Source organism: Prionailurus viverrinus, chromosome F1 (assembly GCF_022837055.1).
Source record: "Prionailurus viverrinus isolate Anna chromosome F1, UM_Priviv_1.0, whole genome shotgun sequence".
NCBI lineage: Eukaryota > Metazoa > Chordata > Mammalia > Carnivora > Felidae > Prionailurus > Prionailurus viverrinus.
In genome coordinates this window covers 13513743-13537955 of record NC_062577.1, presented here as the reverse complement: position 1 = coordinate 13537955, position 24213 = coordinate 13513743, and the positions used below count along the sequence as shown (strand labels likewise).

The window sequence follows — 24213 nt, the reverse complement described above, 5'->3', positions numbered from 1 at the left end:
ATACATGGTATACAGAGTTGATAGTGTAGAATCAATATTAATAAATGATAGTGTGAGCGTACATATGTTGTATATATATGTGGGTATGTGTGTGTTTAAAATTCAATGTTCCATTGTGGTAGTTAATATTAATGTGGGAGAGATGAACTGCAAGACTCAAGGGAGATCACTGAGAATTAAGGAATCAAAAAGACTTTATGGAAGAATGCTCTAACTAGAGGTATGGGAATAGAAAGATAAATTTACAAATGGATTGCAAAGATGACAGTCTAGAGTCAAGGAGTAGTAAGGAGACTGTTGTTAAACCAGGTTTTGAGTATTGAGACCTAGATTAGTGCGTTCAGAAAGAAGAAGGGATTTAAGGAAATAGGCAAATTTGAAAAATTAGCCAGTTTTAATGATAATACCAGGTATGGATAAGAGAGGAGATGACCAAGAGGCTTCACATACACAATTGCTATGAAAAAACATGAACACTGCTTTTTAAACTAAAGTGTTGGATCTCTGTCAGAGACAGTGTAGTGCTATTATTTTTTAAACTGGGATAGATCAAAGATGTTCTCCTTTTTTCCCCAAGGCTATCTTAACTTTGAATCAGAAATGCCTTCTCTACTTTCAAAAGAATAGCTTTAAATTGGTATGACATTGTCAGTACACAAAAAATATGATGAAAGGTTTTTGTATCTTCCTTTGGGCCATCCATCACAGGAAAAACTCAAGTACTTTTGAGTACTTAAATACATTGTATCAGTCAGGGTCCACTGGCAGATAACAGAAATCATTCTTGCTGCATTAAGCAGAAAGAGGTTTAATGCATGTCATTTAGATACCCACAAAATCAGTGGAAGTATTGGAGAAGTAGGCTTAAGCTAGGCCTCCAGGAATGACTCTCAGAAGTAGCTACTAAAAAAGCCCAATTACAATGAGGAAGCAGTAGAAATAGAATTTTGGGGTCCTACCTGTGCGCCAGGATCACATCACTTGAGACAAAAGTCTGAAAATTAGGAAGCTACTGCCACAACTTTTGTCTCAAGAATTCTAGAGCTATGCAATAGCTACTATGTCTGCACACAGTTTGTGTGCCATGTTGCTTTCTAGTTAACTCAGTTTCACATTCAGAATTCGTGAGTGATTTGTGGAACCCAAGTCTCAAGGGAAGGTAGTCTTTTGGTTTCCAATGTTTGCATCGTGTTAAGACACACCAGAAAGATGGTCGATTGAGAGAGCCAGTCTGCTATTGTAGTTTATAAATAGATTAGGTTTTTTGATGACTTTTAAGGATTAAGGTTAATTTCTGCTTATTTTTTATAAAGTTAGCCTGATGACATAAGCAGAAGGGAAAACCTAAAGAAATGGATTTTGAATTCTTTAGTGTTGAGATATTTCAAAAGGGAAAATATGAAAAGATAGATTGGCTTATTGTTGCCTTTGGTTTCTCCTCTGCATTGTACAGGTATGTACTACACTCCACCACCACAGTGTATGTCCCGCTTTGTCAGACCGCCACCATCTGCTCCTGAACCTGGTCCTCCCTACTTGGATCACTATCCACCCTATCTCCAGGATCGTGTAGTAAACTCTCAGTATGGCACACAGCCACAACAGTACCCACCTATGTACCCGCCACACTATGATGGCCGCCGAGTGTACCCTGCTCAGTCGTACACAAGAGAGGAGATTTTCCGAGAAAGTCCTATTCCCATTGAGATTCCACCTGCAGCAGTGCCATCCTATGTGCCAGAATCCAGAGAAAGATACCAACAGATGGAGGGTTACTATCCAGTGGCTCCCCATCCAACTCAGATCAGACCTTCGTACATCAGAGTATGCTGGGCTTTTTTCTTCCTATATAGATTTAATTTGATTGTTGTTGCAGTGATATAACTTTTAGCCATGGTAATAACCCTTTGATCAATTCTTTTTTGTAAGAAGCTTCCCCCCCCCCTTCCTTTTTTTACATCTTTTCACAATTTGGGTAGGATTTTGGGGTTTGTTTGTTTTTTTTTTAAACCATTAAAAGGGATAAAAAACCCCACCCCACTCCCACTAACTCTTCTTAGTCTCTGAAGTTTAAAAATTTTTTTTTTTCAACATTTATTTATTTTTGGGACAGAGAGAGACAGAGCATGAATGAGGGAGGGGCAGAGAGAGAGGGAGACACAGAATCGGAAACAGGCTCCAGGCTCTGAGCCATCAGCCCAGAGCCTGACGCGGGGCTCGAACTCAAGGACCGCGAGATCGTGACCTGGCTGAAGTCGGACGCTTAACCGACTGCGCCACCCAGGCGCCCCCTTAGTCTCTGAAGTTTAGATAGTTTATTTAACATTTCTATGTCTACGTTTGACCCTTGAACCATGCAGGCGTTAAGGGGCAGAACCCTGCCTCATGCAATCAAAAACCCATGTAATAACTTTTGACTCCCTGAAGACTTAACTGCTAATAGCCTACTGTTGACCAGAAGCCTTTACCAATAACATAAATAGTTGGTTAACACATTTTGTGTGTTATATGTATTATATGCTGTATTCTTACAATAAGGTAAGCTAGAGAAAAAATGTTATCAAAACCGCAAGAGAAAATGTATTTACAGAACTGTATTTATGGAAACAAATTTTTATGAGTGGACCTTTGCCATTCAAGCTTGTATTGTTCAAGGGCCAACTTTATTTAGAAATTATGGTCTCTGGCTAAGAAAAAGAAACTTAAATTTAGCTCTTTGGGAAATCCTCAAGAGTTTTTTTGGGTGGGTTACTTATTTTGTTTTGCTTTGTTGCAGTAAGTCTCAGGATTTTCACATATTGAGATGAATATACAAGTTGCTCTCTATTTAAAATATGTGCTAAATGAATTAATGTGTTCTGAAATTCTCAGTTTTTACTAAACTTTGCATTTTCAGGAGCCTCCTTATAGCCGGCTTCCTCCTCCTCCTCAGCCCCATCCTAGTCTAGATGAGCTACATCGCAGACGAAAGGAAATAATGGCCCAGCTAGAGGAAAGGAAGGTTATCTCTCCACCTCCTTTTGCACCTTCACCGACATTGCCTCCTGCCTTTCATCAAGAGGAGGTAAGTACATTATTTTTAGTCCCATTTATCAATTTTTCCTCCATCATTGGTTTGCTGTATGTCTTGTTTAAGTAATCTTGGCTGTTTCCAAGATGATGAAGGTATTTTCCTGTGTTTTCTTCTAAAAGGCTTATTATTTTATTTTACAATTACATCTGTAATCCATCTAGAATTGATTCTTGTTACTGTGTTAGGGGTGAAGATCCATTTTTCCCCTGTAGGATATGTCCTTTACCTAGCACCATTTAATGAAAGGCCATCTTTTCCCTAGTGCTCTGCAGTCATCGTTATCATAATCAGGTCACCTTTGTCATAGTTGGATAACTGTAAAAGATTCTGGACTCTCTTCTGTTTCATTGATCTATTTCCTCTGTCTTTGAAGTCATACCACATTGTATTAGTATAGTTTTATAATATGTCTTAATATGTGGTGATGTATTTCCAGTTTTGTTATTCTTCAGTATTACCTTTGCTGTTCTTAGTCCTTGCAATTTCCAAACACATTTTAGAATCAGCATGTTGATGTTCACAAAAGTATCTGCTGCAGTTTTTATTAGGATTACATCGAATCTCTGGATCTGTGCTGTCCAGTATGGTAAACACTAGCCACATGTTACTAATGAGTACTTAAAATAATATAGCTAGTCCAGATTCAATTGTACTGTAAACATAAAATATACACTGGGCCCGAGACTTAGTATGCCCCTGGAGTAAAACATTTCATTAATATATTTCTTAATTCCATGTTAAAATGATAATACTTTGGATGTATTAGATTAAATAGAATATATTAGCAAAAGTAATTTCACCTGTTTCTTTTTTTCGTGTGACTGCTAGAAAATGTTTACGTTAATATATGGGGATCTCATTTTATTTCCATTGGACATTGTTGTTTTAGATTGGTTTAGGGAGAAGTGACATCTTTCAAATATTGAGTCTGCAGGAACATTATATATCCACCACTTACTTGGATCTTTAATCTCTTTCAGAAATGTCATAAATCATAGTTTTCAGTGTCTTGCACATCTTTAATTAAACTTATTCCTAGATAACTGATGTATATATTTTTTTAATGCTTATTTTTTGAGAGAGAGAGACAGAATGTGAGCAGGGGAGGGGCAAAGAGAGAGGGAGACAACAGAATCCGAAGCAGGCTCCAGGCTCTGAGCTGTCCACACAGTGCCCGACGCGGGGCTTGAACTCACAAGCTGTGAGATCATGACCTGAGCCGAAGTCAGACACTTAACCAACTGAGCCACCCAGGCACCCCGATAACTGAGATTTTTTTTAATTAATGGAATTCTTCTTGAAATTTCATTTTGTTACTAATACAGAGAAATTAAATAGATTTTTCTGTATTGACCCTTGTATTCAGCAGTGTTGCCGAGTTTCCATGTTGATTCTAGCATATATTAGTGGACTCTTTTGGATTTTCCATACACACAATCAATTCCTCTGTGAATAATGACCATTTGACTTTCTCCTTCTCAATTCTTAGGTCTCTTCTTTTTCTTAACCTTGTGCTAGCTAGATCTTCCACTATAATGTTGGTTGAATAAAAGGAATGACAACAAGTAGTCTTATTTCTAGTTGTTGAGTAAATAGAGCTTTTAATAATTTACCATTATTATGTTTGCTGTAGGTTTTTTGGTAATCTTTATCAAATTAATGAAATTCCTCTCTGTTCTTGTTGTTAGACTTTTAATAAGATGCATCAAGGGTTTATTTAACTCAGTAATGAGGAAAATAGGATGGTGAAATTGATCAAGAGAAAAAGAAAGACAGGTTAATACAGTAATGTGAAAGGCAGGAAAAAAACCCTGAAAGTTGCTAGAATAAACTGGTTAATGTACTACAGGGCTCCAAAGCATAATCTTGGGGATTATCTTTGTGTTTCTGTAGGACACTGGTGATTGTTAATCATGAATGAATGTTGTCTTACGATCTTTTTAATATCTACATGGTCTTTGGTGGTGTTCATTTTCCACTTACAATATCGGTGGTAATTTTTTTTCTTGGTCAGTCTTCCTAGGGATTTATCAAATTTTTCTTTTTCTTTTTCTTTTTTTTTTCCAAAAAGCCAGCTTTTGCTTTGTTGAACTCGTTTATTTATTTTGGTTTATTGATTGATTGTATGCACTGCCTCAACAGTGTGTGTAAGTGTTGTTTTGGTTTTTTTTAAGTCAAATAGGTTTTCTCAGCAGGGTTGCAGTTGATATTATGTAAGGAAAATGTCTTACATCCTTTATGTATAGAATTATGATTCTAAACAGGTTTACTGTCTGACAGATTATGAATAATAACAATGAAAACTGAAAAGTGAAGTGCATCACATTGCATATAGTAAGCAGTAATCTTTTGGGTCTGTGAACGTGGTCTACTAAATAACAGTTGTTTAGTTACCCAGCTTTTCTATCTAAACACTTTAGATGAATTTTCCATAATAAAGTAGGTTAATTAGTAAAATCATAACATCTTCTATTAATAATGTAACTTCATTTGTAAGTATAAACATTACAGAGAGAGAGCATGAGTGGGGGAGAGGGGCAGAGGGAGAGAGAAAGAATCTTAAGCAGGCTCCATGAGCCAAAATCAAGAGTCGGACATGGGGCGCCTGGGTGGCTCAGCGGGTCAGTGTCCAACTTCGGCTCAGGTCATGATCTTACACAGTTGGTGGGTTCAAGCCACACGTCAGGCTCTGTTCTGACACCTGAGAACCTGGAACCTGCTTTGGATTTTGTGTCTCCCTCTCTGTCTGCCCCTTCCCCGCGCTCTCGCTCGCTCTCTCTCTCTCTCTCTCTCTCTCTCTCTCTCAAAAATAAGTAAACCAAAAAAAAAATTCGGACGGTCAACCACTGAGCCAGCCAGGTGCCCCAACATTACATTTTTTCAAACATTGTATTTTAGAGTCCTCCTAGAACCTAGTTAGGCCATACTATTTTATCAGCAATATGACACTGCAAAAAGTAAGCTAATTTTGGAATCAAAGATAATTTATCTTTGAAGTTAAGCTGTGTCACTCCATGAGATCTTTTGTAAATTACTTAGCCTCCCTAAACTCTGAAGCTCCGGTTTCTCCATTTATAAACCAAACATAATAAAGCCTACTTCATAGTGATGTGGGAAAGATTAAGTAAGACATAAGGCCTCTGGCACATATCCAGCATTCAATAAATAATAACTTTTTTTTATTTCTAATAAAAATTAGGACCCTCACTATTAAGGAACTTTATTTAGAATTATTTTAGTTACTGTTATCTGATTATATTCTTATATTATTTGTTTGATTATAAACTACATATAATTGTACTAAATTAGTACATTATAAAAATACATAACATAGAGAAATTTCTCCAAAGTCCCATAGTCTATATCACTGTAAATTTATTATACATTTCAACTTTCTAAATATATTTCAGCTTTTATGTGCATGAACTAATGTATTGTTTTTTAATAGGATCATTTAGTACTATATTCTGAGGTTTTGTTTGCATCTTACTTTTTTTCTTTTTTCCTTTTACTTAACCAATTATCCTGGATGTCTTTCTTTGTCAGGTATAAACTTATCTCATTCTTTTTAACAGCTGTATAATACATTAGGGTGGGGCGGGGGTAAGCTCTTCTTAGTAGGTCATATCAAGATATGAAAACAAGCTATTGTATTGGTGCCTCAGTGGGTTGAGCACCTAACTCTTGATTTCAGCTCAGGTCATGATCCCAGGGTTGTGGGATCAAGCTCCTCGTTGGGCTTTGTGCTGAATGTGGAGCCTGCTTAAGATTGTCTTCTCTCTCAGATGTGGTGTGTGGTGTGTGGTGTGTGTGTGTGTACGTGTACACACACACACACACACACACACACACACACACACAATGGAGTATTACTCGGCAGTCAAAAAGAACGAAATTTTGCCATTTGCAACTACATGGATGGAACTAGAGGGTATTATGCTAAGCAAAATTAGAGAAAGACAAACATCATATGACCTCACTCATATGAGGAATTTAAGACACAGAACAGATGAACACAAGGAAGGGAAGCAAAAATAATATAAAAACAGGGAGGGGGACAAAACATAAGAGACTCTTAAATATGGAGAACAGAGAGAGGATAATTAGAGGGGGTTGTGGGAGGGGGATGGGCTAAATGGGTAAGGGGCATTAAGGAATCTACTCCTGAAATCATTGTTGCACTATATGCTAACTGACTTGGATGTAAATAAAAAAATAAAAGAAAATAAATAAATAAATTTAAAAAAAGATTCTCTTCTTTCTCCTTCTGCCCCTTTCCCCTGCTTGCATGCATGCACGCACATGCTCTATCTCAAAAAAATAATAAAGCAAATTTTTTTTAAAAAGCTAGCTATGTGAAGTTTGCATTTGGAGGAGAACTAAAGGAGACAGAGAAGCCAAAAAAATTGTTTTGAATATAGGTAGGACAAAAAGTTTATAGACAATAGAAACAGGAGTTATCATTGAAAATGAATAATATTTATAAACAGCAAGACCCTCTGTAAGTACAGAAAACCAATAATGATGACTCAGAAAAGAGATCTTTATTTTAGATAGGGGGAGGCATAAAGCCACTTACATATACCAAGAGCCCCTGTATTCTCAGTATATCACTGTATATATATTTATGATAACACGAAAGCAGTATTAAAGTCCTAAAAAATTTTTTTAATGTTTATTTATTTTTGAGACAGAGAGAGACAGAGCATGAACAGGGGAGGGTCAGAGAGAGAGGAAGACACAGACTGTAAAGCAGACTCCAGGCTCTGAGCTGTCAGCACAGAGCCCAACATGGGGCTTGAACTCACAAACTGTGAGATCATGACCTGAGCCAAAGTCAGAAGCTCAATCAACTGAGCCACCCAGGCGCCCCAACAGTATAGTTCTAGTCACCTATGTTCTCACGGACTTGAGGAATATTGGAGATAGTACATGTAAAGGCACTTTGTAAAACATAAATGTGAATGTTGTGATTTTAGTAAATCACATTAGACTCAGAATAGCTATTCTTTTATTGTATAATTTCGGAACTCATGTTGAGAAAATCTAGTATCTTATCCTTTTCACTTCGCAGAATCAGCCTAAGGACCAGAATTTATTATTTAAAATTTTTAAGGTTATTTATTTTGAGAGAGAGCAAGCACGAGCAGGGGAGATGGGGAGGGGGTTAGAGAACGAGTCCTGAGCAGGCTCCCCACTGTCAGCGCAGAGCCTGATGCGGGGCTTGAACCCACGAACTGCGAAATCATGATCAGAGCCAAGACCAAAAGTCAGACACATAACTGACTGAGCCACCCAGGTGCTCCCAGAATTTATTTAAAATGTGAATTAGGGGCACTTGGGTGGCTCAGTTAAGCGTCTGACTCCAGCTTAAGTCATGATCTCGTGGTTCATGGGTTCGAGCCTTACGTAGGCTCTCTGCTGTCAGCTCAGAGCCAGCTTCAGATCCTCTGTCCCCCACTTTCTCTCCAAAGTAACTACACATTTTTGAAAATACATGAATTAGTGCTGTTAAAGAGATTTCTGTAAAAGTTACTGTATCATCATGCACTACACAGTGCCTTCTCAGTTATGTTTCAAGTAGTTTTTCATGTTCTTGATTATCTGGAATGTTACTGAAAGAAACATTGAGGAGTGTCTGGCAAAACTAAGGCCGGGTATGTATTAGCTTAAATGTTGATTTCCATCCGATGAAGAAGAGGATAAGCAAACCTCCTCCAGTCCTGGCTTGATTCCTTAAAGGATATTGAGATACTTGTTTTTGACCCTCTGCTAACAAAGAGCAAAAACTAAACATCTTTCTTCACCTATTTTATATTTTTCAGAGTCTATAAAAATCTTCTGCTCTGACACAAATCAAATAACCCATCACTGTTTTGCTCTAGCATGGTGTTCTAGGAAATTCCTGCTTTCTCTGTGTTGTTACTTATAAAGACTTATTTCCTATGTGTGTATTTTTTTCCATCTGTAGTTTCTGGACGAAGACTTGAAAGTAGCTGGGAAATACAAAGGAAATGATTATAGCCAGTATTCTCCCTGGTCATGTGATACCATCGGCTCCTACATTGGCACCAAAGATGCAAAACCCAAAGATGTTGTGGCAGCGGGGAGTGTGGAAATGATGGTATGTGTAGTAACTAAGCCGTAGTTAATGCAAATCAGGATACACCAAATATGTCTGTGTAGTTAATAGTGTAGACACAAATAATTGAGCTTTACTTAAGAATTGCAAGGCCATATTCTATATTATGTGATTGAATTAGGTTTAAACTATAGGGGTTTTATGTTTGTTTTTTCAGGTATAAAAATTAATCTATTGCACATCTGGATAGACAAAGGAGAGCATTTTAGTATATTTCTGTGCAGCCAACGATGAACCCAACAACTGTTCAGAAACAAAATTGAATTATCTTGCATAATTAATCAGGATCTTGGATTTCTTGTCTAAATAAATTATAACTCTCTTAAAACTCTGAAGTTTAAACAACAAAGTTGAATCTAGTGAACAATAGTATTTGAGTCAGAATTGCAGCTAATAAGCTTCGAGTGGACTGTGGTATATTGAAATGTGTTATACTTCTATTTTAATTTTTAATAAAAAATAATGTAACAACAGTATGTCTAATGCCCAAGCTTAACATACATAACTATCTGAATTGCTTCTTTATTTTTTAAAGAAATAAAACTTTATAGAAATAGTGAGATCTTCCTGAATATACCTCCCTAATCTCCTTTTACTTCCTTCCTTCTTCCCTGGAGGTAACCTTTATCCTGATTTGAAAGTTACTCATTTCATGGATACTTTCATACTATTCCTAAACAGTTTTGTGTGTTTACAGACCTTATATTAATATATATGTCAGCTTGCGTTTTCATTCAATTTTTGTTTTTGAGATGTATCCAAATTTATAGGTCAAGTTCATTCATTTTAACTTTTTATCAAATACCATTGTCTGGTAACTGGTATCATACAGTAAATATATATGCAAATCATTATTTGTTCCTTTTCCTGTTGATGGACATTTAGGCTAATTTTGATCTTTTACCGTACTGTTAAGTGTTACAATGAACATTTTTGTGTATTTCCTTGTGTACATACATTAGTTATGCTTAGAAGTGGTATTGCTATGTTGAAAGGTATGTCTGGGCTAATACTCTTAAGCCATGTGCCCCTAATTAACCTAACAGAAGTTGCCTAGGATATTATACAGGTTTTCATAAGACAAATACTTGTCCAACTGGTTAAGAGACCAATTCTTAGTAATAGAAAAGTAAGACTTGGATGTTAATATCATAAATGAATGAAATGATATACATAGCATAAATATGATTAGATGCCAGCCAAAAAAGAGAGGAAGAAAGGCATTGGGTGGGGGTGGGACAGAAATTTTGAATCTTTTTATTTTTCTGTGGTAGGATTAAGGAAACATTATTTAGAAAATATCCTCTCTAGGGGTGCCTGGGTGGCTCAGTCGCTTGAGCATCCGACTTTGGCTCAGGTCATGATCCCATGGCTGGTGGGTTCAAGCCCCGCGTCAGGCTCTGTGATGACAGCCTGGAACCTGCTTCAGATTCTGTCTATCTCTGCCCCTCCCCTGCTCGCTCGCTCGCTCTCTCTCTCTCTCTCTCTCTCTCTCAAAAATAAATAAGCATTAAAAAGATAAAAAAGAAAACATCCTCTCTAAGAACAAGAGTGAGATGAGGTGGAGATAGACGGGAACCCTTGCTTTGTACCTGGCTTTCAGAAATAGTTATTATATTAAAGTAATAAAATTAGCAAAATAAAACTCATTTCCTTAAATCACTAAAGAATAAAAATGTTTGTCAGCCTAACCTAGATGTGATTGAAAATCTCCTAAATGGTAAAAGACAGTGTTTTTCAAGTGTGTATAAATTACCTTGGAGTCTAATTAGAGCCGATTAAAGTGCAGGTCCTAAATCGCTAATACTGGGGTGGGATCTGAGACTCTGCATTTCTAATGAGTTCCCATGTGTTGCTGCTGCTGCTGCTGTTGGTCCTCGAACTGTAGTTTGAGTAGCAAAGATCTAGCAGTTGAATTTCCGTTTCAGTTTATCTTGGTAATTCCTTCTTTCTAACTGGAATCCCTTTGAAACATCTGTTGTTGACACTTAAATTTTTAAGTGGTGGTTTTCTAACTATTGAGTTTTGAAATTGGGTCGTCATGGGCCTTTTTTTTTTAAAGAAATGAGTTTGAATAACTATAAATGTGAGAGTACATTACATATAGTAAGAGGCAAATATTTGTCATAAAATTCTATCTATATATTAGAATGTGTATATGTACTGAGTCATGATGTAAAATATATTTCTTATTGTGGGGAGTGAGCAAAGGTTTAAAAAGCAGTGTTTACTATGACAAGCAAAGTACTTTAGTCCTACCAGTAAGAAAGTTATACTTTTTTTTTTTTTTTTTTAACCTTATCGCTTATCTGGAAGAAGTAATGTTAGAGATCTAAGTGTGGGGTGGATTTCTCATTTTACTTTTTATCAGAACGTGGAGAGTAAAGGAATGAGAGACCAGCGACTGGATCTTCAAAGAAGAGCAGCAGAAACCAGTGATGATGACCTTATCCCTTTCGGAGACCGACCAACCGTTTCTCGGTTTGGTGCCATCTCTCGAACCTCCAAAACAATATATCAGGGTGCTGGTCCAATGCAGGCTATGGCACCTCAGGGAGCTCCCACAAAACCGATGAACATCTCAGGTAAGAATCATAGTTAAACTAAAAAAAATAAAATAAAAAATAAATAAATAAATAAACGTTGAAAAAAAATTAAAAAAAAAAAGAATCATAGTTAAACTGATTTAGGGCTTCATATTCATGACTTTCAGCACCATCCCGACTCCCTACTTTCAGCACTGATCCCTACGATCAGTGCTGTCCGTAATCTTCCAAGACACTAGTCTTTTAAACTTTTCCATGGAATTATCCCTGCAGAAAGTAATTATAACTAGAGAATTCTAAGGGTACAGATGAGCAGGTCTGGTATGTTAAGATTGCCGTTGTTGTTGTTTATTAGCTTCATTGCTATTATTAAAATAATACATTTTCATTTTTAAACATTGAAAACAGTTACAAGCACTGATATCGTTCAGTGGGGGAAAAAAAACATCAGTACCCTCTCGTCACATTGGTAGACATCTTTCCAGAGAGCCGTGTACACAAAATGCCTATGCCTTCTAGATTATGGCTACCTTAAAAGAATCAAACCTCTGAATTGCATCATACCGCACTACATTATTCTCTTGTAGATTATAGTCCATATGGAACCCACAGTGGCTGGGGAGGTTCTCCATATTCACCTCATCAAAACATACCTTCTCAGGGACACTTCAGTGAGAGGTATGAGTCATTCTTTTTGCTTCTACAAACGTTTAAAATTATTCAGCTTTTCTTATTTGTTTTACTTGTCAGTAATTTTTATTTATTTACTTACTTACTCATTTATTTATTTTTAAATGCTCATTTTTGAGAGAGAGCATGACCAGGGGAGGAGCAGAGAGAGAGGATCCAAAGCATGCTCTGTGCTGATAGCACAGAGCCTGATGCGGGGCTCAAACTCACGAGCTGCAAGATGATGACCTGAACCAAAATCGGACATTCAACCGACTGAGCCACCCAGGCGCCCTGTCAATAATTTTTATATTTTTCATAGTGAAGTAACAGATTTTTATGTCAGAACAGTAGTAGACCAAACCTAGGGGGCTTGTTTGTTTGTTTTCTCTCTTTTAATTTTTTTTTCAATTGAAATATAGTTGACACAAAATGTTATGTTAGTTCAATAATATATTTTTAATAAAATTTAAAATTTATTCCACCCTTTCTTTTCCCATACAAGGGACAGAGTGTCCATGTCAGAAGTAGCCAGTCATGGAAAACCCCTTCCATCTGCTGAGCGGGAACAGCTACGACTAGAATTGCAGCAACTAAACCATCAAATTAGTCAGCAGACCCAGCTGCGTGGCTTAGAGGTACCAGACCACAGATATTTTTTCATTCCAGTTTTTGAAGGGTTCTCAAAGAGGTTTTAAAAGAAAGAACTTTTGAGGTACTCTGAACATAAAAACTTAAGGTCTCTTTCTTAAAGAGTTAGTATAGGTGTCCATTCTTCAAAGAATTTAAATACTTAAGACTTCAGTGTGGGATGGTGGGAAATTTAGAATTTCTATTCCATGAGAATAGAAAACAGGCCATCTAAAACTTCCCAACAGGAACTTACGTTCCCTGATGGCACATTTAAGGTATACAGTTTTTATCAACAAATGCCTTTAGCTTTACATTTGTTTTTATTATTTTTTAATTTATTAAAAAAATTTTTTTAGATGTTCATTTAACTTTTGAGAGAGACACAGAGCGTGAGCAGGGGAGGGGAGAGCGAGAAGGAGACACAGATCGGAAGCAGGCTCCAGACTCCAAGCTGTCAGCACAGAGCCTGATTCACGGCTCGAACTCACAAACCACGAGATCATGACCTGAACCGACGTCGGACACTCAACCGACTGAGCCACCCAGGCGCCCCTAATTTATTTTTTTAAATGCTTATTTTGAGAGAGAGAGAGAGAGAGAGCGAGCACATGGGCACATGCATGTTCAACCAAGGAGGGGCAGGTAGAGAGAAAGGGAGAAAGAGAATCCCAAGCAGGCTCTGAGCTGTCAGCACAGACAGACCCCAGTGCGGAGCTTGATCCTATGAACTCTGAGATCATGATCTGAGCTGAAATCAAGAGTCAGATGCTTAACCATCTGAGCCACCCAGGTGCCCCAACATTTGTTTTTAATTTCTCATATTTCTTAATTAAAAAAAAAATTCTGATTTCCTTTAATCCTCAGCATTTATGTACAAATATTTAAAAAGTAGAAGCTTAGTGGGGCGCCTGGTTGGTCAGACAGTTACGTGTCCAGCTCTTGGTTTCAACTTAGGTCATGATTTCATGGTTCGTGGGTTCCAGCCCCATGTTGGGTTCTGTACTGACGGTGTGAAGCCTGTTTGGGATTCTCTGTCTCTACCCATCCCCCACTTGCGCTCTCATTCTCTTTCTCTCTCTCAAAATAAATAAACTTAAAAAAAAAAAAAGTAGAAGCTTAGAACTTGGACTTAAGCATAGCCTCTGTATAACAATTGTATCTTTCATTAATAGAGTTTTTTCAGTTTTAAGTTGACATATATCCTACTTGACCCTTACAGTATCTCTTGATAGGTCGGTTAGGGCAAGTGGTACAGTCCCCCCTCTTCTGGTTGAAAGATACAAGTTTCACAGAGGTTGAAATATGAACCCAAGTCTTCATATCCAGTATTCTTTCTACCATGCTGCTTGACACTTAGAGAAAAAAATTGCTGAAAACAAAGAATTTTAAAAATCCTTTTAAGTGCCATATAAAGAAGACTAGGTTTTGTTAATATTACCCTTTGCATGAGAGCATAATCTTTGAATTTAGTAAACTGAAGACTATATTCTGAAGACTGTATTCTGATAAATACATTTTCCCCATCTGGAGAGAAAAATAACTGTTAGAATATTAGTCTTTTGTTTCTACCAAGATCTTTAATAAGTAAGGCATCTCCTTAGAAATTAAAAAAAAAATTTAGGGGGAAATAAATTTTTAACTAATTCTATCTTAGACTCTCTTATTACCAAGACCAACAGGAGATTTTTTTTTTTTTTTTTTTTTTTTTTTTTTGGGAACACATGTCTGGCTTGTGCTCTTATATAACCAATAAGGTTTAGAAATATTTTTTAACTGTGTAATACTCATTTTCTGTCTTCATTTGCCATTGTTTTCTTTACATTGGTCCAGAACTTCTTGCTAATTCCTATTGTAAAAAAAGAGAATGCTGTGTTTATGTTTATCATCTTTAGTTGATTAACTTTTTTAAAGATTCAGACCATTAACTCTGTAAAGTGTTATTCCTTATCCTGATAATTTATGGCTTTTTGTCTTAATTGAAATTTGTAGACCAGTTTTCTGTTCCAAAAGAGTATCGGCAGCATTTGGAAGCTTGCCACATGTTTAACTCATTATGGTTAAAAATCCTTGCCATTACTGAGGTTTCACAGAAATAAATTGCAGGATTTACTTCAGAAAATTCCATTTAAAAAAGGGGGAAAGATGTACATTTATACTTGACTTCTCTTTCAAATATTCTTTACTAAGTTTAAGTCCCCTATTGTTTCATTTTAAATTCAGATGGTACTCAAAGAGATAGTGCCTTACCATTGCATCATTTTTATTGCAAATATCTTAGTGAAAGGTATTTGAGGCAATGTTCTGGATTGGGCCTGGTCATTCTGTGCATGGTGTGAAATGTGTTGAGTTGTGTATGTGCTTGGCTTTGTGCACTAGGCTGTTAGTAACAGGCTGGTGTTGCAGAGGGAGGTGAACACCCTGGCAGGCCAGTCCCAGCCACCACCACCACCACCTCCAAAATGGCCTGGAATGATTTCAAGTGAGCAGTTGAGCTTGGAACTGCACCAGGTGGAAAGGGAAATCGGGAAGAGAACCCGGGAACTGAGTATGGTGAGTGTTACGGTGGGAAAGGGTGGGGCTGGCTGGAGGGGCGGGGGTGTGACCAGAGAGCATCTGTGTAGTGCTGTCCCAGAACTCAAGCCTCTAGGCTCATCACCCCAGGGCACTCCAGTGAAGGATTAATACTCTAAATAAGTCTTATGAAGATGGGATGCCTCCTGGTTTTATTCATTCCTCTCATTCCCTTTTGGTTTGAGTATATTCTTTGTCTTAGGATTCTGCATTATGAAAAAACTTTCAGGGAAAAAGGTAGTTAATTGGAGGTTATTAAATTACTGTTAAACATACTGACTAGGGAAGCCGAGGGGTTGGTGTTTATGATTTTGCAATACCATTATGTTATAAAAATATGTATTCGCAAAAAAACATTCAGTTTTTATAGCCCTTTAGTTATTACAGACCTGTTTTTTGTTATGAATGAAATACAGTCTACACATTCCTTCTTGAGGAGTTCTATCCATGGATGTGTTTGAGGTTTGCTTCCTAGCGCACCAATACTGATTTTAGTAAATTGTCGAACCGTCCCCCCAGGTTGCATGGGTAATTATTGACTTTTGTTGCATAGTTTTCACATTCCTTCTAAGCAGATGAATAGGTGTTTTATTTTTCTGCTTTCGATAAGTATATTATAGGTAGTTATTCTGTTTTGGCTTATCTTTTCTAAGGCATCAGGTTTTCTCATTTCAGGCATTTTCCCCCTTGTTTTCTAGCTTTTTTAGTGAGTAGATGTACTCTGTTGTTAGGTGTGTCTCTCAGACTGCCTGTTCCTTTGGTCATTTTATAAAGACTGAATATGATTTATGGATCATCAGTTTATATTATCTATATTTGATCTTCTTTCATTGGCATTATAAAATATAAGGTAATTAAATTTACTTCCTTCTTTTCCCAAGGAGAACCAGTGTTCTCTGGACATGAAAGGCAAATTGAATACAAGTAAGCAAGCAGAAAATGGACAACCAGAACCACAAAGTAAGGTTCCAGCTGAGGACCTTACATTGACATTCAGGTAAAGAAAGGGACATTTTCCGTAGTCTTATATTATTCAGTCCTGACAGAAGTGCTCTCATAAATATGATTTTAAAATGTCATTATTCTGTATACATTGAGAAAAGAATATTTTTGTAGAGGTTTAGTTATAAAACTTATTCTTACTTATTTTTATGAGTTTTAAAACTTATTTTAGAACAGATCAAAAATTGAATTTTCTGTTAATACCTAACAAATGAATTTTTCTGTTCCCATTTCCTTCTTTCTCCTGTATTATAATTTACTTAAAACCAACGTTCACATTTTGGTGTATACCTTTCCGGTCCTTTTAAAGCATGTGGATATTTAGCTTCTTTCAAATCCACCTTCCACCCTGTCCCTCCCTCCCTTTTTAATGTTTATTTATTTTGAGAGAGAGAGAACCAGCATAGGGGAGAGGCAGAGAGAGAGAATCTCAAGCAGGCTCCATGCTGTCAGCACAGAGCCCAACACGGGGCTTAAAACCACGAACTGTGAGATCATGACCTGAACCAAAACCAAGAGTGAGAAGGCTGAACCGACTGAGACCCCCAGGCGCCTCTCCTTCGGGTATTTTGGGGGCATTTGCTGCATAGTCCTGAGTTGTCTTCCTGGTGAGAATATAATAATCATTTCTAATCCCTGTTGCTTTCAAGCTTTGGTTTTAGCTATTTAAGTCCATGCATTGCCCTGGGTTCAAAATAATTTCTTATACTAGTAAGCCTGCTGAAGCAGGAATCGGTACTTTTTCTTAAAGTCCAGATAGTAAATATGTAAAATTTTGAGTCTTATAGTATATGTGGAAACTCTCAGCTCTGCCATTGTAGTGTGAAAGCAGCCACAGACCATACGTGAACAAATGGGCGGGTTGGGTTTCAGTCAAACTGTACTTAGAGGAACAGGCAGGTGGTTAGCCTTAGTTTGTCAGCCCCTGTACTAAAGCATGATACGGAGCTGTAAAAGTTTAAAAGATAGTTGCATATTTTTCCATACTATTAAAAGAAAGGCCCTATTGGGGCACCTGGGTGGTTCAGTCTTAGTTAAGCTTCTGACTTCAGCTCGGGTCATGATCTCGCAGTTCGTGTGTTTGAGCCCCGCGTCAGGCTCTGTGCTGACAGCTCAGAGCCTGGAGCCTGCTTCGGATTCTGTGTCTCCCTCTCTCTCTGCCCCTCCCCTGCTCGCGCTCTGTCCCTCTCTCTCTCAAAAATAAACATTAAAAAATTTTTAAAAAAAGGAAAGGCCCTGTTGATTTTATTCTACTAATCATTTTTGTCTCTCTCAAAATTCTAACTTTTTTTTTTTTTAATGTTAACAGTGATGTACCAAATGGATCAGCTTTGACACAAGAGAATATCAGCCTCCTGTCAAACAAGACCAGCTCTCTGAACCTATCAGAGGACCCTGAGGGAGGAGGTGACAACAATGACTCCCAGAGATCGGGAGTTACTCCCAGTTCTGCTCCCTAAATGATGAAGAATCCTGCTTTTATCTTCTGCTCCTGATCAATTTGTGGGGTAGGGTAGGGAGAACAGATAACTTCTAAACATTTTCTCTGAGAGTGGTCAGAGAAATCCAGGAAAAGTACCGGAGGCAATGTGCACAAACACCACTACTAAAAACAAACCCTGCACATAGTTCACATTAATGCATTTTTTAATTTAAAAGAAAAAGAAAAAGAAAATTAGCAGTATCTGCAAGCAATTCAGATTAAATTTGTTTTTGTTCTGTGAATGAACTTTATTTTAATAACTTTGGACGCCTTGGATCCAGGGCTTAAAAAAAAAAGAAGATATTATATATACACTCTGTTTGATTAATTGTATGATCTTAATGAAGTAGGTTTTTCTTGTATTTTGGTATTATTACATACCCAGTGTATAATTCCTGACCCCCAATCCTTTCCAGCTTTGACAACCTCATAAATTAAAACACACAGAAAGCACCGGCCTGTCTGAGAATTCTGTGGTGCTTGAGAAACAAAGAGACAGTAGTAGACTACTTATTAGAAAATGTGCAGCAAACCAACTTTTCCAAGAGCCATTACTTGAAAGTCATAATTTTCTTTCCCTTTCTGGTTACTAGCTTGATGTGTGTTTTTTCATATGGCACTAAAACTTTCTGTTGTTCAGGAGGGTTTTGTTTCTATTTCAACTTTCCAGAGAGATAATTACCAATTAATTTTTGAAGTCCTTTCCCACATAATGGATCCTTGCATTCTCTTAATCAGAAAGCCAGGCCAGTGTTTTAGAATGATTAGATTTAAATGGAGATTGTTTTAAGAATGAACTGTAATTTATTAGTCCTGGGAGATACATGATTGGTATATTACCTGTATGGAGCTGCTGGTTAGAAATTCGGACCTGTGCTTTTTCAAATTTTAAACTTCTGCTAAAATCCTAGAGTGTTAAAAACAATAATAATAGGAAAATCAAGCATGTTTTAAAACCACAACACTTGAACTGAAAATGAACAGTCACATTATTTCAGTGGATGTTTTTGTTTTGTTTTACTGTCAAAACCCAAAAGCGTAAAATAAAATAAAAGTCCCTGGCTTTCAAATAGATATGGCAAGGACAGACTGCCAGGATCTTAAGGATGGTTTATGAATTGACTAGCTGTTGCTGTTCAGTATCCTTAGCACCAGTAGGTAATAAGTACCTAAAAGTCAGTTTTCAGAGACTTGACTTTACAATAGTGATGAGATTCTTTATGAAATTATTTAGTTCTGCTGCACATATTCTGATGCCATGTGTCTATACTGAACTAAAACCCTATAAAACATGTTTTGTGGGGATTATTTGATACAGTCACCCTCCCCATCCTTCTGTTTGCCTGATTTTTAAAAAGTTCCCTTCTGGATTATACTACTAAAACAGAAAGCACTGGTTATGTAATAAGTTACTGCATTGCTTTGGTTGGGTAAAAGCAAGAGTTTGTATTTTTCTTGTTTCTTATTTTCTTAACCCTTAACTCCTGCTGAGGTCATAACGACCTCAGTGTAAGCTCTGTGTCCATCATACTGTTAACTGAAACAAATGGGGGAGGGGGGAGGGAAATACAGTCCTGCCATTGCCTACCAGTAGGAGAGTCCAAACAGAACACTCTTTTGAGTAGCAATTATTTAATTTGCCCAGTCAAGGCACCGTGTTTATATACTATTTCACATTGAATTTGATTATGCCCTACAGACCTGGCTGGTCAAGGATTTGATATACACATATTGGCTTGGGATTCGAGCTTTCTTTTTTATTTAAATAAAAATTTATATATATTATATATATATATACATATATACATAGCTATATCTGTATATATATTGGGTATGTTTTAAGGATTTTTTCGCATGAGCGCAGCTGTTGCGATAAAATGACTGATTGGGAGGTAGAAGCACTGAATGAAGATGAGGCATTTCTGCATTTGATATCCATAGTTTCCTTTAAAAAAAAATACACTTGCTTTTTTTGCTTTTTTGTTTGTTTTCTCTTTTGCTTAAAACCCTCTTACACATAAGTGCTTATTTTTTGGGAGAAGGAGAGAAACTGTGTGTCTGACAGAGTCCCAAGATTTTTCATTTCTTTGTATAACCATAAAAGGCAACATTCTTGGCCTCCAACCTTCTGTAGGCAGATTTGGGCAGGTTGTATTTCTCCTTTGGACATGTTAGATAATTCCTAAGTTTTAGAAGCAGTTGGTTTATTTGGAACTCAGTGAGTCTGGCACTGGAAGGGAATTTATGAGTATTGATTTTGTTGAGGTTCAGAATAAAAGTAAAAGTCCATTTTGGGTATCCATTGAAACATTTCATAACCCAACTTCTGTTCTTGTTTTTATATCCTTCAGATATACTACTTGCTTTCACCATTTTGATTTTGTAAGCTAGGCAGGAATAGGCATTAACTTATATAGTATTCCTGCTCTGAATAAAACCTGAAAAGCCACTGTTTTCAGTTGACTCAAAATCAGCTCTTTCACTTTTTAAGGTAATTTCATTGGGGGGGTGGGGGGCTTTGGGGGCCAGGGCAGATCCCTTAAATTGTAGCCTTAATTCTAGCTGCACCTCAGGAAGGGCCCCGCACACTCTGGAGGAAATCTGGTTGGGTAGAAAGGCAGAAGAATGATCCCCTGCCCCATTGTGCCTATGACTTACCTGTTTTAAATTGGTCATTCTGCCTTATCTCATGGAAATTCTTAAAACTTTCCTGGTGTTCACAAACAGTTTTAGGAATTAAATAAAACCTCCAAAGTTTAGATTTTCTTTTCTTTTCCTTTTCTCTGTGAAACACTTTGTGACAATGATGAGCCTGTAAGGGTATGTGGCCTATTTGGGCAAAACTGCTGGACTCTTTAACTGCTTTTTTGTCAAAACCTGCGAAAGGCACTGGTTTTTTTTGGCTTATTTTAAAATGTCTGCCTTTAGAGAGAGTAAAGAGATTAAATGAGTCAGATAGGAAATACAGTTTTTATGCTTTCTACTTATTAAAATATTAATTTCTTCTGGAAATGACTTTTATTTGCTTTTCACTGAATTCAGAAGCAAGACTCTGACATCTCAGACGAACATGAGCAATTCTGAAAAGGTTAAGGTAGGAGTATAATAAGCATTGTGTTCACTCTTGTTTAGATTACAAAACTAGGATCTTAATTTTTTTAAAACCAGGATATTATTATAGCTAGGAATATAAAAGTACTTTGACTTATTTTTCTTCAAGGTATCTCTGGAAAAGCGTAGAACTAAGAATAAGATATCTACATGCAGTTTCCTAACTTATATGTAGTTATTTTGCCTTACTTATAGATATTGTCACAAGATAAGTCCAATAGCCGCCCTGTCTTGGGTAATTTACAGAAGCTGAAGTGACCAAAGATCCATTCTTTGTTACTTTTGTAATCAAAACAATAGTTAATTATAGCATAGGTTTCTAGTAATAGTATTCACATAAGACACTATTTCTAATGCCAGCTACAAATATTCACCTACTCAGAATGTATACGAAATTATTTGGTATGGCATTAATGTGGCTGATTCCCTTCTCTCATCTTATTTCCCTTCCCTTCTCCTGGTCTTTCCCTTGTATTTATTCTTTTGCCTAAAAGACATAGAATTGATATGATTCTTATTTGCTACCATGAATATGTAACTCCATCAGACTTTCCATAGGTCTTTAGGGTTGGAGCTCAAGGGTTTTTTTTTTCCTGGCCCTTTTCTATCTTGCAAATTCCCCCTTGACTTACCCACTGCCCTCCCCAATCTGCAACAGTGACAGTTTGCTGCCTCAAAACAGAGCATTCAAATGAATTCGCTTAGCCAATAACTTCTGTGAAGTTGCCTTTTCTAATGGTGTTATTACTCAGTGATGCACAAATGTGGTATTTGCCCTACTGGTAGGCAAACAAAGGTCTGGTTAAGAATGGTAACCTGCTGTTTTCTTTAAAGGAGAGCCAAAGACTTGTGCTTTACTCTGTTTTGGTTTGGGGGGATATAGCCATTTTGATTGTGAAACCTTTTAGTATTTGTGAGTTGATTGTACTGTTAAGTAGATTTATCTAAGTTAACTGTTAAAGGTAGCTGGCCTTATAAAATGTAAAAGTAATGAAAATTCATCAGTTTCTCTAAACCAGTGAATGTCATCTTTTACAATATTGTGTGTAAGCAGTCCCCCTGTTTTTTGAGATTATCTTGTCATTGTAGCATCTTGTGTGTTTTGGCTTTTCACTTGTGTCTGAAGGACAATCTGTATCACTATGGTCACGCTGTGGGACTGGGTAAAAAAATTCATGAGCATGTGACTGGTGAGAAATAAACTATAGTCACTGCATGTGAGATTATATTCAGATTTGGAGAAACACAGATTCTTTTCACTAAAAAGTATTTGATTGCTATTAAATCCAAGTGGTGATAGATAGGGATCTTACCATCTTTTTTCCACTTTCTTTCTGCTCATTTTAAAGAATTGAGTAAAGGTTTCATACGTAAAATCTATCTGTAAAAAAGTACCTGTAATGACCTATATTTTATTAAAAAGAAAGACCTGGTTACGTTTTAAGAGAAATTAATAATCTGCCTGGGAATTAACTGCAGCCTTTACTTAGATTTGTACCCTGAAAGAGCCTGATTGTGTTTATGTTTTAGTTGGTGATACATGGTTATAGTGTTGCAAGATGATCTGTTCCCGGAAAAATCAGCCTGTCCTTAAAAATTTTAGCAACTGAACTAAAGCAAATTTCCCTTCCGACATTAGGGAGTGGACACATAAGCAGTTTGCTGGTGTTATCGCTTTACTTGTATTGCTGTTCCTTCTTCATACCGTTCTACCTTGGACAACTATGACTTTTCTGTTTATTTGTTGCTTCAGCTCAGCTTTATGAAATTTTCCTGCTGAAATTACTTATGGGGAGTTATAGGTGAATTGCAGTTAATATATTTTTTAATTCTTAATTCAACTTTTCTGAGCCATTTGAAAAAGAAAGCTGTTTTTGGCAAGGTACTATTATAGTAAATGCCAACTTAAGATTTGGGTTTTAAAATTTTATTGCTTTGACTGCTAAAGATGTTTTCATATATAAAAGATTCTAATTTGATAAGTAATACTAGTTATAATGTTAATAAAGAATAGGACACTGCCACCACCAGGAAGAAGTTACACCTTTTAATAATAAATGTGTTCCCAATAGGTGGATTTTCAATACTGCACTGAACAAAGTAGGTAAAGAGTCCTTTGAAATCCTATTGTGGTAAAAGGACTTAACCTCACCACTGGAATCCTTGTTTTCAGAGCCTCCCAATTTTCAGCCAAACACTGAATTTCCTTTAAATTTGTTTCCTGAACAAAACATCCCTAGAGTAATAACCTTTATTTTCACAAGAAAATAAGACACAATAACCCAAGAGACAGAAGTTAAACCTCAATATAATACTGTGCCCAAAAATGTGTATGTAGAAAAGTAAAATCCTGTGGAGTTAGTCTATCTACTAGATAAGGTGACTTATTTTCTCGTATTGAGGTCTCTCTGTTTCTGGTTGTTTCTGTTTTGTTTTGTTGTCTTTAACGCTTAGGCAGACAGAGCTCACAAGTCTTTGGCATCCTCTTTAGCTTGTACGCTCAGAGTCATCTTATAACTGGAAACTGTCAGGCAGGCCCTGCTCCCACCCCAGCCACTGCGTAAAAGGGCCAAGGAAAGGATGGGACGAACTATTGGATAATTGGTTGCCTGCTTGTTGCTGGTCTTTGGTTTGGGGGGTTTTTGCCTGTTTTTTTTTTAAATCACCATTTATTAGTGTAATCTCTCTTCAGTGATTGGCTGCCATTCTTACAATAGTATCTAAACAACTCTGTAAAATATTCCTCTAATTTAAGGTATTTTAAGCTTTTCTTTGTCATTTTTACATCCTCTGTTCACCATAAGGCACTGTCCTGAGAGCTATATTTTCCAGGTGTGTGGTTGCCTGCATTTTCTTTATCACCCCCTCCAGACCTCCCACACACACTCCCACCCCCTCATCCTTTCTCCTCTTCTCACCTTCTGGAAATGAAAGGAACTTGGGTGGCGGGGGATTTTTTTTTTTTTTTTTTTTTCATTTTATT

The 24213-nt window shown here is 36.9% G+C and overlaps 1 protein-coding gene across 3 annotated transcripts in view; it reads left to right on the top strand.

Moving 5' to 3' along the window:
* RC3H1 (ring finger and CCCH-type domains 1) overlaps window positions 1–24213 on the top strand; it is an 84926-nt gene extending 60713 nt beyond the window's left edge. For 2 of the 3 annotated variants that reach the window (XM_047840820.1, XM_047840821.1), the window contains exons 12-20: window positions 1454–1824; window positions 2897–3064; window positions 9045–9197; window positions 11587–11800; window positions 12349–12439; window positions 12936–13068; window positions 15440–15613; window positions 16516–16631; window positions 17946–24213. In XM_047840820.1, the coding sequence (XP_047696776.1) occupies window positions 1454–1824; window positions 2897–3064; window positions 9045–9197; window positions 11587–11800; window positions 12349–12439; window positions 12936–13068; window positions 15440–15613; window positions 16516–16631; window positions 17946–18096 (1571 nt within the window). In that variant the 3' untranslated portion in view covers window positions 18097–24213. The remainder of the gene's footprint in view (window positions 1–1453; window positions 1825–2896; window positions 3065–9044; window positions 9198–11586; window positions 11801–12348; window positions 12440–12935; window positions 13069–15439; window positions 15614–16515; window positions 16632–17945) is intronic. The other variant, XM_047840822.1, reaches the window with a different exon arrangement.